This window comes from Artibeus jamaicensis, unplaced genomic scaffold (assembly GCF_021234435.1).
Source record: "Artibeus jamaicensis isolate MK-2021 breed Jamaican fruit bat unplaced genomic scaffold, CSHL_Jam_final contig_1015, whole genome shotgun sequence".
NCBI classification, from domain to species: domain Eukaryota; kingdom Metazoa; phylum Chordata; class Mammalia; order Chiroptera; family Phyllostomidae; genus Artibeus; species Artibeus jamaicensis.
In genome coordinates, this window is record NW_026521194.1 from 15,453,410 (window position 1) to 15,469,679 (window position 16,270).

Below are 16,270 nucleotides of genomic sequence, written 5' to 3' on the forward strand. Positions count from 1 at the left end.
CTGCCCCTGTCATTGCGGCAGTAGCTGGGGGCAATTGAAATGATGCAGTTGTCAGGCTACTGGCAGGAAGTACTGTTTAGGGCGCAGTCTGGATGGCTAGTCATTTTAACACTTACTCAGATCATGCAAATATTTTGGGTAAGAATTTTAGAAAACCAAGTGAGGACTTCTATTTCTGACAATAAGATGGATTAAGTGTGAAGACAAACTTCTTTTGATTTAGGCACTTAAAATACTGGATAAAACATCTTAAAACTTTCTTCATTATGTTTTTGATTTAGTTTCTAATATAAGATAACAGACCAGTGAAGAGCAGAAATTATAAGAAAGCATTCTGGGGTGGAGGGGGGAGAGGGGGTGAGCTGGTGTGGGGACATTTACCTCAAGGGCTTCTGCTGACTAGAGAGAGGGACGACAGCTTGGGTTTTCAATGGGCCACAAGTTCAACGCCTGTGTCCATGCGGAGCAGGTCAGGTAAAGCGGTCCTATGTAACGCCGGGATCCGTGGTAGGGGCCACCCTCACTGGGTGAATAATGAAGAGATCTGTTCTACAGAAGTAGGCTTACTGACTGGCTACCCTGGGCTCTAGGTAGAAGAGAGAGGTAGAAGGAGATAGAGGTGGAGATAGAGATAAAGACAGAGATAGAGATAGATATAGAGATAGATGGAGATAGAGATGGAGACAGAGATGGAGATATAGAAATAGAGAGAGAGATACAGATAGAGGGAGGGAGAGAGGGAAAAGGAGGGAGGGAGGAAGTCTTTTAGAATTCTTAATCAAAATCCTATACTCTCATATAAGTTTGGACTAGACTGGGCATTACTTCCATACTCCTTTCCCTAAAAAATATACTTTAAAAAATGTTCTTATGTTGGTGATGTTTTTGAGTGCTTGGAAAAAGAAACAAAAATCTTCTCTGGAGAAGATTTAACTAATACTTCTCAAACCTTCAAACTTGCGAATGCAGAAGGGTCACTTCGGAATACGGATAAAATAGATTCTTTGGCCCCTCCATGGAGATTCAGATGCAGCAGACCTGCTGCTGCGGGGCCTGCAACATTGGCATTTCTAACTTGCTCACAGATGAGGCTGGTATTGTGGGTCCACTAAATAACACTGTTTTTCAACACAGATCTTGAAGAATTTCCACAGATACAGTTCCAAAAACTTAAGCTCACATTAAAAATACACTTTAAAAAATCCAACATGAGTAACAGATGAAACAATAAAGCATAGAATCAGATCCACAAACACTGCAATTATTGAAATCATAGTGTATCAAAAACAGTTAAAGATGTGGGTGTTGAAAATATAGTGAGGAAATCAAGCTATCAAAGTTGACCAGGCAATTTAAAACAAGAATCAAAGAGAACTTTTACAAATAAAAATGTAGTACTTAAAATGTTAAACTCAATGGATAGATTAAATACTGATTAGATTGAGTTTTTCCGACATTTGAGGCAGATAATTCTTTCTTTGGGAGGGGTATACTATGTTTTAAAGGATGTTTACCAGCATCTTTGATACCTATTCACTAGATGCCAGCGGCAATGCCCAGGTTGTGACAAAGATTCCTCCAGACATTGCTAAATGTCCCCCCATGAGCAAAACTTCCCCCTGGTTAAGAACCAGGGAAGGACCGACTTTGTCGGGAAGGACCGACAAAGTGCTTCTCAGATAAGATCAAATTCAAGAAGTTCATCATCACCAAGCCCTTATTACGTGAAATGTTAAAGGGACTTATCTAAGAGAAAGAAGATAAAAAAGATGAACAGTGAAAGGACAGCAAAGTCACAGTTATTAACAATCACACCTAAAACAAAAGCAAACTAAAAGGACAGCTAGATCAGGAGCGAAAACATAGAAATGAAGATCTCATGGAGGGTTAGCAACAGGGAAGTGGGAGAAGGAGAAGGGGGAGAAGGTACAGAGAATAAGTAGCATAGATGGTAGGTAGGAAATAGATAGAGGGGAGGGCATGAATAGTATGGGAAATATAGAATCTAAAGAACTTGAGATACATGGTCATAAACTAAAGGGGGAAATGGTGGGGGTGGAGGGGTGCAGGGTGGAGGGGAATGAAGGGGGGAATAGAACAAATATAATGGCATAATCAATAAAATAAAAATTTTTAAAAAAAGAACCATGGGATTAGACACAGTTGAAAAACAAGAAGAAATAGAAGAGCTATCTTGGAAAATTACCCCGGATACACATACAAGGAGCAAAAGAAATGAAAAATACAAGAGGTTGTCAAAAACAAGAGGATAAACTGAGAAAAATCTATCATATATCTTTTCAGTTAATAAAAGTAAAGATTGGAGAAAATGTGAAAGTCACAATCTTTGAAGGGATAATAGTTGAAAATTTTTCAGAACAGATGTAGTATGCCTATCACATGGTTCAGGGGCTTAGTGGATCTCAAATAAGAAGAATAACCTAGAAGCACTTTAGTAAAATGGCGAAATATCAATAATAAAGAGTTTTTATTACAGTGTTGGTGCATGTGTTTAATTGTTGTAACTGTGAAATATGCTTTGGCATCACAATAGTAAAATTATGACTGAATTTCACTGTTAGGTAGATTTAGAAAACTATTACAAATCAAGGCCCACATGCAGTAATTTTCCTGGGGCGTTGTTAAAAATAACCCAAAATTTGAAAACATAAAAATATACATCTAACATAAAGTGAGTATATAAATTGTGGTATATTCAAGCAAACAAACAGATATCAAACTTCATGGTGAAAGAAAAGAGGATGGTGTGCTTTAAATGAATTTCAAAACTAGGCAAAATAGAGCAAAACAAAACAATATGTTCCCTAGGGATACAGATTCATGCGGTAAAATAAAGAAAAGCATAGGAGAACCTTTTAAAAACTTTAAGAAAGAAGTATGTGCCAGGAGCTGGGTCAGGGAAGGGAATACAGGGGACCTTACAGAAACTGGAAATGTCCTATTCTTGAAGGTATGTGGTGTATCTGTGACATAAAATTTTTTCTTAAAACTCCATATATTGCTCTGGCTGGGGTAGCTCAGTGGATTGAGCATGGGCCTGTGAACCAAAAGATTGTGGTTCAATTCCCAGTCAGGGCACGTGCCTGGGTTGCAGGCCGGTGCCCAGCAGGGGATGCATGAGAAGCAACCATACATTGATATTTCTCTCTCTCTCTCCCTCCCTTCCCTTCTAAAGATAAATAATTTAAAAAACTCCATATATTGATGATATATATTATTTTATATAACATGTTATAGTTAGAATTTTTTAACATTATTTTTTTAAAGATTTTACTTGTTTATCTTTAGAGGAGAAGGGAAGGAGAGAGGGAGAGAAACATCAATGTATGGTTGCCTTTCATGCATCCCCTGCAGGGAACCGGCCTGCAACCCAGGCATGTGCCCTGACGGGGAATTAAACCGCAATTGTCTGGTTCGCAGGCCCACGCTCAATCCGCTGAGCTACACCAGCCAGGTGAGTATTTTTAATTTGATAATATAGGAGACTACTAGCTAAATGAATAATTTGGTGATTTCATTTTGGCTATTACTGAATTATTTCAATTTTTCCTATGATTCAGAAAAGAACACAATATTATTTGGCTTTAATAGTTCCTTTTATGAGTATATTCCTATTTGCTTGAACGGAACTAATCTGCACTGATCACTAATTAGTCTTGTGACAGTAAGTTCCAATGTGGAATATATTTGATGCAGTGAACCTTAAAGTGTGACCATATCTATGGTAACATAGCTCATTTTCCTTGGAGACCTCCAGTTTGTCTGTTTAACCAGTACAGTTATTGATAGCTCTCTTTTTCCCTGTCAAAAATGTCCCAGTTTGGATAAAAATTATATAATCTTTCCTCCTAAAGCAATCTACTTATGAAGTTATATAATTTAACATGAATTAGGTTTTCTCTATCCCACAGACTAAGGAGAATTCTATGGTCTTACTGACTTTTTTCCCATTGACTTGCTTATTTTCATGAAATTGTTCATAAAGAAACTGAAATTATTAGTAGTTAAATTCATGATATATATTTTCCTAAATTTAGAAATCACTGTCTGTACATGTTATATCTTCAACTGGATTTAAAAAAGGATAGAATGCTCACTTATATAGAAAAAGGAGAGAAATACCTTTTGTTTGAACTGTTTAATTTTTCTTTTGTGTCCTTGTAGATTAAATAAACCTAGAGATAAAATGAGTTCTTTCTAAAACACATCCTTTTAAAAATGCCTCATAGCTGCATCTATTAAATTTATAACAAACAGTGTGAGGAGAATCTGTGCTAGACTTAAAATGAAACCAATTTTCCTGAAGTTTAATAGCCATTGCAATAATGACAAGAGGACTATTTAAACAAAAACCTTTAGATTAACAAGACTTTAAACATTGGTGCTTCTAGTATTTTTTCATTTAATAGTACTTCTGATTCTGAAGAAAATTGCGAACTAGAAAAATAACATTCTAGTTAAATTCTATGTTTAAGGCAACAAAAAGAAAACTTCAGAAATAAAAACTATGTCATAATGCAAAACCGCATTTAAGCTGCACTTAAAAAGTAAATGCAATATCCAACAAAAGCAAACAATAAGAGATGGGAAAAAGTATCGAACTAGAATATGATGTTGAATGCAACACATTCATTTTTCCCTTCCTCTCCAAACCCTATCTGATGAAATAGCAGGTCTGTAACCGTACTTATATCTGTACCTGTATCTGTATCTGTATGTCTCTCTCTATCTATATCTGCATTGTAGCTGCCTACCTATCATCAATGTACCCATCTACGTCATCTATATCTGCTTCTACATCTGCGTATATATTTCTATATTCATATTTCCATCTGTTAAAACTATAGATAATTCTATCTATATTTATATATATGTATATGATTAGAATCACAAATGCCCTGAAAATCATATTTTAAAAGTGAGGCATCTCTGAAAGACAGGAAGCCGATGAGATCAGACATTAGTGAAACCAAATACAGAGGAAATAATAAAGATACATTTAGCAGAAGACACTCGTGAAGGAGTAATCCTGAGAAACTCCTCCTAACCCAGATTGATGGGTATGAACAACTACGAATGACAGGAGAGACAGAATACGACTTTAATTCAAGCCCAGGACATACAGCTACGTTTCCCTTCCTCTTAGTCCACTTGTCAGAATTCACAAGTGACTTGAATTCTCACTTTTTTATACTCAAGAAATGAAATTGAGGTGTGCCCTTGTTTGGGAACCATTTCCTGGCTTGAGCCTTTCCTTTTACATAAAGAAATAAGATAAGTAACATGAAGGTGCTTTATAAACTGTCACACGTAATGAGAATGTTACTATTGTCATCTTGCTGCCACCATCGCCACCACCACCAGCACTACCACCACGACAACCATGGCCACCATTGCTACCTGTCCAATTTATCCAACCAACCAGGTCTCCCTGGCTTCAATTCTTGTCTTATAACCGAAGCCACTGGACTCCTTTAAACTTGGACTGATTCTGACGCCTGAAATTCTGACTTCTCAGCTCTGCATACTCCTTGGCCTTGACCTGGAATCAATGACTCTCAGGTATGCAAGGAACTTATACTAATCACTCACTTCTTGATCCCACTGTACACTGGTCCCCACTAAAGCCAGTCTGGTAACAGAGAACTCATTACTTCCCAATGCAGCTACTTCGTCACTGGGTATCTACAATGATCAGAAAATGACTTTTACTTTGAGGCTCAAAAGATATTGCTTATAACCATCAAAGTTCCCTTTATTGTATTTCTTACCATAAAATTTGTAATATTGAGGTCAAGCAGGGTCAAAGTAGGTTCCATAGGAAAGTAAAAAAAAGGAATCTAGTGGTCTGGTTTTATTTGGAGTAAAGTAAAGTTTAAGTTTTCTATGGATTCGGCCTAACAATGATAAACATCAGCCTACAGCCAGGAACAGAGTGTACCTGCATCTGGAAACCTCTCCTTCACATCTCCTTGGAAACTCTAAGCATTAGGGTAACTGGAACTCAGACAGATAGAGAACCATTTGATGAGAGGGAATGAAATCTTAGCATCTGAAAGACTTGATTATCAAAGTATTCATCAATATTCTTCTTAAATTAATAACCATTCAGAAACCAAGTATCAATTTGTTCTATTGGTGTTATTTTTCAAATCCTCAAATGCGAGGCTTCCTTGTGATAAGCCTCACATGTCTCCCATGCCCACATATCATTCATAAACCCTAAAAGCTTTCCATGTAGGAAGCAATTATTTGTTTCTATATCATCAATAAATGTTAGTAAGATCATTCTAATTACCCCACTAAAGAATCTCATTTTGCCAGTGATAATATATTAATTAAGTTCTTGACATTTTTGGTTTCAATGGTTTTGGGGGGGAATCCAAGAACCTTCTGATATTGTAAGCTAAATTTTGTCTATAACTGAACTTCTCTTGGGACACACTCCATATCTTTCATCCAGTTCTAACAAAAACAAAAGAGAACAAAACTATGCCCTCCCACCAAATGTTTAAAATTACTGCTTCGGAGAGTGACTATGTAGTGTGATTTTTGAAAGTTGAAAATCTGTCTTTTCCTACTAAAATTCTTCACTTGTAGCCATGTAATAAGAAAACCCTTTTGAAGATGCAAATGGTTTTTGACCATTAAAGACCATTCACAATCTTTTTTATTATGGAGATCATATACATTTAAGCATATTTTCAATATATTAAGAGAGGCTCATTCTGATTTAAGTTTTGTTGTTGTTTTTTTTAATAGAGAAAGCACATGATATTGCTGGAAGAGTTCTGAAAGGAATCAGAAAACTGGCTAATAGCTCTGGCACTGGCTGGCTTGTGTGACCTTCAGCAAAGTCATCTTAGCTCTTGTGGCTTTTGTTCTCTTATGTGGAAAATGTGTGAATGAAAAAAACTGCTCCAGAAAGTCCATCGCATGATAAATATTTACATGGGCATTTCAGCTCAGGATCTCTGGAAGTGGGGGGCCTAGACCTTTCCAGTGAGTGAAGGACGGTCCGTTATCACAGTCCTCAGGTACACACTTCACCGACAGCTGTCCAAATGCTATTTATTGCCCACTATTTTCCAGTGAGTATGGCCAGCTGTGCCTTTTCCTTTCAATTTTTCAATAGTATGTTGAAATTATATGACACTATTATTTTTCTTATTCTTAATGGGTAGTTGCTTAAGAAATTTGATGTCTGAGTGCTGTAAAAGCTTCCAAAGTAGCTAGGACTCTAGGACTGAGGCAAACATAGGCACCACAGTACCTCTGGGACACCACAAGCCTGAACCTCCCGTAAAGCACTAATGCACAATTGCTGGTGTGCATTTCACAACTGTTCAACCAGCTTCTGTCACCTTACTTTCTTAATCATACATAAACTGTCAGGCAAAAAGGAATTAATTATTTCTGCATGTTTAAAAGTAAGTGTCTGTAGTAATCTTGCATAAATTTTAAATGAGAGAGCCAACATGAAGGAGTAAAAACCACAGGGACTGTGAGGACAGGCCTAGGCTCCAAGTCTGCCTCTGTCTTTTGCTGGCTTTGTAGCCCTGGCTTATTACTTGGTCTTTCTGGGTTCCAGTTTTTTTCCTTTGGAAGCAGAGTAGACACACAATAAATGTTAATCACCAGTGGATCAACCCTAGCATACTGTCCATTAGGACGTGTGGGAAATAGATCACCAAACAAATATAACCTCCATAAGGAAAGGTGCAAAACAGATGAAGCTGTCCACTGAATTTTGTTGTATTATCATTAACGGCTACTACTAAGGCCTGGCACATAGGAAACTCTCAATGGACGTTGGTTGAGTCAATGAATTATTATACAGTATCTTGTAAGCCATACGGACCCCAGGCTTTTCAATTCGACCACCCACACCAGCTGATATAATTGACATATTAAGGACTGACCCTCCTCTGTTACTACATCCTGTCCAAAACCACTTACTGTTGAGGGAGGGGCAAGGGAGTGAGTAAGCAACCACTTACTCACCATTGCTGCTCTCTCACTGTTACCGTTACTCCAATATTTCCCTCTGTTCCTCCGTCAAATCCTGCTGCTTCCACTGCTATCAACCCACATAGCTTTGTCTGATATTTTATACCCAGTCAACAATGCCTAACCCATTGCAGCTCTGAGAGTTGTAATATAGGAATTTATGGACATTTTAGTGAGCACTTTTCAACTGTAAGTAAGATAGAGCATAATTTACTGGCTGTTAGGTATTTTCAATGAACTGGCTGTTCACATGCTCACCCATTTTTTTAAATGTTTAATTGCTTATATTTACTTATTAATTTTTTACATTTATTTATTTTAACCTGTTTATTTTGAAATAGACCAGGGTGTGATTTAGAAGAACCACACATGACTCAAACACATGAAGGCTAGTTACCACACTCCCACGGACAGCACTTGGCCACTTTCCTTGTTCAGCTTTAGACAGGCATCTTGATTATTCAATCGCCACCAGGCCCACCTGTCCTGGAGACCTGTGAATCTCCACATTTTACAGTCACTGCAGCATGCACTAATACACACTGATCATTTTGGAACTTACAAATGAATCTGCAAAGACCAGTATCCAGGAATGGGAAACTGAAAAATCTTACGTAACGACAAGTCATCATTTTGGGTGATTAAGTGCTATTTGCATTCAGGCTTAAGTCAATCCACATACTTTGCAGCCACTAAGTATCTTGAAAATGAGAGTTGCAAATGTCACAGAGAATATGTCACGAATTACATTAAGTTTGCATGGTTACATAAGGCTTGGATCATTTTCCAAGGTACAATGTGAGCGGCCAGTGGTTACTTATTCATGTTTTATAAAACCTGGAAAAGGGATAATTTTTATAGGCAAGCTTAAAGATTTTTTGTAATAAACATCTACTTTAGAAATAGTGTAAATAAAAGATACTGAGAGGTTGAATTCAAAACTGACATGTGGGCCTAGTTTGCAAAAACACTTTCTAAACAAGGTCCACTTCATACCCTTACATGCATATAGTACCATCTGATGTTCAGTGCACTTTTGTGGCATTTTTGTGCTTCACATTTTCCCTCCAATTGATATACTGAGATTCAGAGTTTAAAGAATATGTGAGAGATAAAAGACTAAGAATAGTATAACAATAATAATGGCCTACTTTATTGAGTGGTTACTGTACTATGTTTCAGTAAAGCCCTTTATTGAAGGTTTTACATCTAATAACTCATTTAATTCTCCCACCAGCCGTAAGAGGTCACTATAACATTATTATTACTCTTAATCCATTTTCAGAGGTATAGCTAGTAAATGTTGGCCCAGGTTTAACCCAGGATGTCTGATTCCAGAGCCCTCACATATTTTTAATCATGCTGTTGTGCATTCTACTTCCCAAAACATATTAAGATCTTCCCCTTTCTTTCTTCCCTCACCTTACCCGCCTTTCTTCCTCTTTTTGCCTCTAATGCTGAGGAAACAAAATAAAACACCACCCCACAGTTAGGGTTATGATTAGGGATTCATGCTTTCCCCCATTAGCAGAATTCACTGGAATCGGGAACCACATGAGTAAATTCCACCCAAAACTTACAAGATCCAGGGCAGCTGCCAGGATGGACGCATCAGGAATGGTCCCAGGCTCACAGCAGTTTAACAGAAATTGAAAGCGTTTCATGCCTTGTCGGATTGCTCCAAGATTCACCACATTTTTGCTTTTTCCACCATCTTGGTTGGAAGACAGATGGTCGTCAAAACTGTGGCAGCCTGTTGTGGAGGAATGAATGAGAGAGGGTGTAAAGAAGCGCAGATTTAAAAAGGGCTTCACAATTGTAACAATGTATTTTCTGTAGTGTTGACCTGAAAACATTCTCCCTAACTGCACCTCCCTCCGCTTTATTTTAATGTCTATTTGGACAAACCCTGACTTTTGGGAGACTGGAGACACACAGCACAGATAATGCGGGGTTTTACATAAGTGTTCAAATATTGGGTCCGATCATTTTGCTACCAGGTTCTCCTCTTTAATCTTTTTAAGAACTCTCGAATACTTAAAATAATTCTTCCTGTAATCAACAACCAACATCTATTTTCATGGAAGATGCAATCACTGTGCAATCTCAGGCCTGTTATATAAACTGCAATCAAGGACAATATTTCGATGTATCAATTACAGTGCAAAGACTCACTGACTATCACAGTTGTAAAGAGCCTTAGAGGTTGGTCATTTAATTCCCAGATTTCTAAAACATCAGAATTATCTAGGAAGTTCCTGTATCGTGTGCAGACCTTCAGAATCTCTGGAAATGGAGCGGAAGAATGTCTGCTTTGTAACGCCTCCCAGATGACAAAGCAGACATCTGGACCCTACACCGGACCACTGATTCCTCCCTTCTTATTTTTCCATAGTTCTGCTGCCTACAAATAAGAATCAGTCTGGAGCTCATTAACATTCAGAGTATCAGGTCCCATCACTGGAGACTCTGATTTCATAGAGATGGTTGAGGGGGCCTACATATATTTTTAACAAACACTCCACTGATTTTAAGGCAGAAAGTCTAAGGATCACACTTTAAGGGAAAATGACACAAAATAGTGTTTTTCATCATTTTTATCTGCAAGTTTATTTTTAAAAACCTAAATATCTCATGACTTTTCTATAGCTTCTAGTATAGATATTTTTCATTTTTCTTATATAAGGTTATTATGTTGAATATCATTTTTAAAGCCAGGCCCACACTGCTTCTCATGATTCTAGAATGTACTTGACACCTAAAAATAGACCCCTATTTAGAGCTTGATTTAGAGCTCTGATTTAATTTGTGCTCACACCATTTATTTATGTTACCAGCTCCTGGCCCTCACTGCAAAGTCATAGACCTGATTTCTAGAAATGGCTTTCTCACCTCTTCGGTCCAGAACACCCTGGTAACTCCCACCCATGGTCCCACCTTCCCCCACTGCCTCAGCGCAGGGGCAAATGTATGTATGGTAGCTGGGATTTGTTTTAAAACACATTAAAAAAGTAATAGATGAAGCAAATTTGGAAAAGTTTTCATCATTATTGCATTTGGGAGATGAATATTTAGGATCTATCTGTTGGACTATTCTCTTAACTTTTTGGTCCATGTGTGAAAGTTTTTATAAGTACAAAAAAATGGCTCAGGATATAATTGAAATATAATTATTAAAATTTCCCATACTTCATTCCTTATGAACACATCCTTTTTCAGATGAAAATATTCCATATTCAAAATTCCATATTCAGTTCCTTTGGTATTTTTTTCAGTTAAGATAGCATATTTTGTACCAATTGCAAAAAGAAGTAGCAGAAGAAAAATCCAATAGTGGAAAAATTCGAAAGACAGAACCTCACACGGCATGAAGAAGGCCTGGCTGAAAGCTGCAGGTGAGGTGCGGACATTCCCGGGACAGCCATGTCTCCAGACGGCGGCCCTCAATGTGCTAGTCCGTGTGCACTCCGGGCGTCACCAAGACAGCCACGACAGGCAACTCCTGTTCATTTTCTTATCTATACGTCACTTTATTGATCACTTATATGCAGCCTTTTCATAGTTACACATATCAGAAGAAACACCATCCATTAAAAAATGATAACCTTAAAAGTCCCTTAAACTTTGAATATGATAAGGCCCACAGAATAAGATTTTTTCTTTTAGTGAACTTAGTTGTTTGATTATTTATTACTATAATTAAGATTTTAAATATATCAGTTATTAAAATACATACAAACTATACTGCAAGTAGAAGCTGTTTACAATGGGAAATTTCCATTGAATTTCTATAGCACTATTAGATGACAATATAATATTTGCTATCATTTTTGAATACTTAGTATGTGCCAGGTATAAAATACTTTATAATTTGTTTTATTTATTTTTCATAACAGTTCTATAAGAGAGATCTTTCAAAATGATTTAAACAAGAGTAAGAGAGAGAGAGGGAATAAAGATGAAGAGAAGGAGACAAAAGAGGACAGAATACAGAGACAAAGAGAGAAGGGACGAGTTCAGTAGCTCAGTGAAAGTTCATGCTACAGAAAGTTAAGAAGCCAGAACTGAAATCCAGACCTGAGCAGCACAAGCAGGTACCCCGACCACTACACCACCTGCATACCCCCACATTTACTATACTTCCTTAAGGTAGACCTCAGGCATTTACTATACCTCCTTAAGGTAGCAATCATGTTAGGAAAACTTATTGTAAGAAATACCAACAGCGCACATGTTAAAAACTGATGGTAAAGTTTTAACTGCTGCTTTTCCATGGTGTAATATTAAAAGTGATGTTAAAAAGTAGTTTGGCTATAACACATAACTTTTCTTTATCAGTCTTCTGTGTAAACTTACCAGGGGGTAAGAACGCTTCTTGGCTTCCTTGGCCATGATTAATTTGTTAGTCTCGATACATTTTCATTGTATTTATTTACTTTTATATATATTAGATTTACTGAGGCATAATTTACATAGCATGCATTTTATAAGCTATAAAATTGAAAAGGAGCATTTCAAAATCTAGTACTACTTTACGAAGCATTTCCCACAGAGTTTATGACAGAGCTGAGCACATAGAACATATCAGTTAAAAAAAACATTGCTTTAATTAATGAAATATCTTCCCTCAAATAGACACATGATTTCTAAAATGAAATATTCTTAGCGAATGTAAAAACATATAAAAAAGATAACTGGTCTCGGAATGTAATTTCAGTTCTGTTAAATGTTCAGCAGATTTCCTTTTCATTTGTTGAATAATTTTTGAGATTTTAAAGAAATTCTTTTGGTCATGGCATTTTATCTTAATGCATGGAAGTCTGAACAGTCCATTTAAAAGGACAGTAAGAACATTTGATGTTTGTTTTCTTTAACAACTTCAAAGAAAGAAACAAAATATGTAAATAAGATAATATGTAAATGAATTAAAATAAATGAGAAAGAAAAGGACAATGTATCTACACTGGATGCACAGAGATCATTTATACACATAGATTTCAAAGAAAATAAAGGAAGAAAAGGAGGAAGGGAGGGAGAAAGAAGGAACAAAGAGGGAAGAAGGGAGAAAGAAAGAAAAGAAAGGAAGAAAAAGAAAGAAAGGGCATAAGTAAGCAGGCTCAAAGGTGAAAAGATGTCCACATGTATGATGTTGTTGCAAATTACAATTAGTTGTTGCAAAATACACTGTACTTAAGGTTAGCAGATAAAGTTGTTTTGTTTTTTAAGAATAGCTGAGATACCTGTCTTCTGCAAGAGATTCCAAAGGAATTATCTCACAGAATTCCTTTTGTAATTTTTAACAACCCAGAGAGCAAGGTTAAAGAATAAAGTTGTACAAGCCATATTCTCTTGCCAGTCAAAAGCATATAAATACAAATTTAATACATAAATACAAAATTAATACAAACCAACTGTGTGATGTGAAAATAAATAATCATCAATTATATACACACACTTGCTATATATCCCTAAAGCTTGATGGTTACACTATCTATTAAAATCAAATATGGTGTGTTGCATTCTTCCTGATGCCCCACATTTTGTAAGGCACACAGTCTAAGTAGAATACAGAGGAAATAAGAAGACAGAATCAGGATGGTGATGGATCCAGAGTCTTCCATGTAAGGGAAACAAAAAGAATCAGTGATATTTACACAGCAGAAGTGAAATGAAAGGAGAGAACATGAAATGGAAAATAGGTGAAACTACCATATATGTCTACAAATGAGTGTGTGTGTGTGCACACACATGACTACAGATGTCATTAAGTAGGACCAGAGAATCAAATTTATGGGTATGTACATTATCAGACTGTAAGGAAAGACTTCCTAACAATTAAAGCTGTCTAGTTCTGGAACAGGCTGCTTTGTCAAGTAATAAATGCTCCCCTCAGTGGAAGTGTTCAGGGGGTGTCTGGCCATCTGTCAAGAATATCACATGCAGAATACCTAAGTACATAGGCGAGTATATGAAAGGGTACGTAAAGGTTCTCTAAAGCTCTCACAGTTTCATAAAGAACAGAACAGCAGAAAAAGAAACCATCTTATTTTTTGTAAACCCGGTGCCTATTAGGGAATAGGAAACATAGTAGGGCTTTCATAAATGTCTGCTGAATCAAACTGACACCACACAGAAGCTACAGAGAGTAGCACAACGCACATATGAGAAATAAGAAATCAGTGGGTGAATTCATAGGGTTCTTAGCTTTTTCTGACTGTCTTATTTCACTTAGCGTGATATTCTTAAGAGCTATCCATGATGTTGAAAATGGCTGTATTTCATCTTTTCTTATGGCTGAGTAGTATTCTTCTTCCAATCATCTATTGAAAGATGCTTAAGTTGTTCCCATGTCTTGGCCACAGTGAATAATGCTGCAATGAACAAAGGGCACGTATTTCTTTGTGAATAAGTGCTTTCAATTTTGGGGAGTAGATTCCCAGAAGAGGAGTTGCTCGGAAAAAGATAAGAACCATGTGATTTCATTCATATATGGAGTATGAGGCCGAAACTCATAGACACAGACAACAGTATGGTGGTTACCAAAGGGCAGAAGGGCGAGGGGCAATAAGAGCTAAAGGGGGCCAAACACATGGTGACAGAAGATCTGACATTGGGAGGTGGGCGCACAATGCAATATATAGATCATGGATCATAGGAATGTACACTTGAAACATGTATGATTTTATTAACAAATGTTGCCACAAAATTTAGTAAGTTTTTTTTTAAAAAAAGAAGTCCATTTGCCCTGGTTGGTGTGGCTCAGTGGATTGAATGCAGGCCTGGGAGCCAAAGGGTCACTGGTTTGATTCCCAGTCAGGACACATGCCTGGGTTGTGGGCCAGGTCCCCAGTTAAGGGTATGAGAGAGGCAACTGATCGGTTTCCCTCTCTTCCCCTCTCTCTAAAAGTAAATAAACCAAATCTTTAAAAAAAAAGAAGTCAGTGGAAATAGGAAATGGACCATTTTATCTAATCAGATTTTGGTTCTGTGTGATTAAAGTTGGATGTAATTCTTAGGCCGCGTGACACTGACCAAGACGCTTGAAGAAATTCTCCTCTTCATCTCTTCCGTTTTCCATCCCACTCCCAGGCCCACCTTCAGAGAGCTTCACGGCACTGGTAAATTTGACCTGGAAAGGAAAAAAAAGAAAGTTGTCAGGCAACTAAGTTCAATTCTTTCCATTTAAACTAATGGTTTCCTTGAAAAATATGTTTAGAATATGAAGGTTACTTCAGCTTCTCTTGAGTCCTAAACTATCCTGTTAACCAGGAGAGTTTATTTCCATGTGCCCAAAACACCACTTATAACTACAGTTTAAAGGAAGATACTGGTCATAGACTGAAATAATCAGACACTATGAAAATAACTTAGTAAAAAATTGAGGTATTGCTAGAGTTTAACTTTAATAAAGCCCAAGGAACAGGAAGCCATCTCTCTCCTTTACACCCAACCCCACAATTGAGAATCAGACCAAAGTCAAAGCAGAACAAAGATTTCAAATCTCTGTGGAAAAACTAGTATACATTTGTTTATAATGTGCATGACAAAGAAGGTGCAATAACACGGGTTCTTCGAAGAATGAAAAGTGTTCTCATTCTTGCCCTTAAGCCAACAGTAAGCACAATTTTCAGCAAAGTAAGGAGGCTACAGGTCTCACAGACTCTGAAGTACTTGGCCAATTTCTTAGCAAAAAGAATGTAAAGGTTAAATTATAAATATATCTTCTAAATGTCTTATAACGTTCCTATATTCTTTATATAATTTGAAGGTATTACTTTCAAAACAGATAGAAGGAAACTGGCTTTAGTGAGAGTCAAAGAAGAATGTAAGCACATAATCTGTATTTAAGGAAATGTAACTGATCACATGCTGAAAATTACAGGGACCAGGCCATGACTCTTTCATAGGAAAGACTCTTAGAAGAAATCAATTTCACTAAAAATCGTGACCTTTTCCGAATCCTGTGCTCCTGCACTGCTGAACAGTATCTGAAAGAGCACTTTTTGGGAAAAGTCATTCTGAGTTTCTTTATTTTTTTCAATAAGGAGAATGGTTCTGATGATGCAAAAAGTGGTGGAAGGAGGATAAATGGGGTGAGTGTGAGTGTGTGTGTGTGTGAGTGTGTGTGTGTGTAAAAGGAATCACCACAGAATTACTGTATCCTTAGAAGTGAGCTTGAGATGTCAGGAATTTGGCATGTGTGCTAAAAATTAAAACTAGCTGGGGAGTAATGCACACA

The 16,270-nt window shown here is 37.0% G+C and overlaps 1 protein-coding gene across 3 annotated transcripts in view; it reads right to left on the minus strand.

Annotated features, from left to right (window-relative positions):
- Nucleotides 1-16,270, minus strand: part of UNC80 (unc-80 homolog, NALCN channel complex subunit) — a 180,608-nt gene that overhangs the window by 108,782 nt on the left and 55,556 nt on the right. For all 3 annotated transcript variants that reach the window (XM_037166055.2, XM_037166053.2, XM_037166054.2), the window contains exons 21-22: nucleotides 15,064-15,160; nucleotides 9,612-9,784 (exon numbers count right to left, since the gene is read on the minus strand). In XM_037166055.2, the coding sequence (XP_037021950.2) occupies nucleotides 9,612-9,784; nucleotides 15,064-15,160 (270 nt within the window). The remainder of the gene's footprint in view (nucleotides 1-9,611; nucleotides 9,785-15,063; nucleotides 15,161-16,270) is intronic.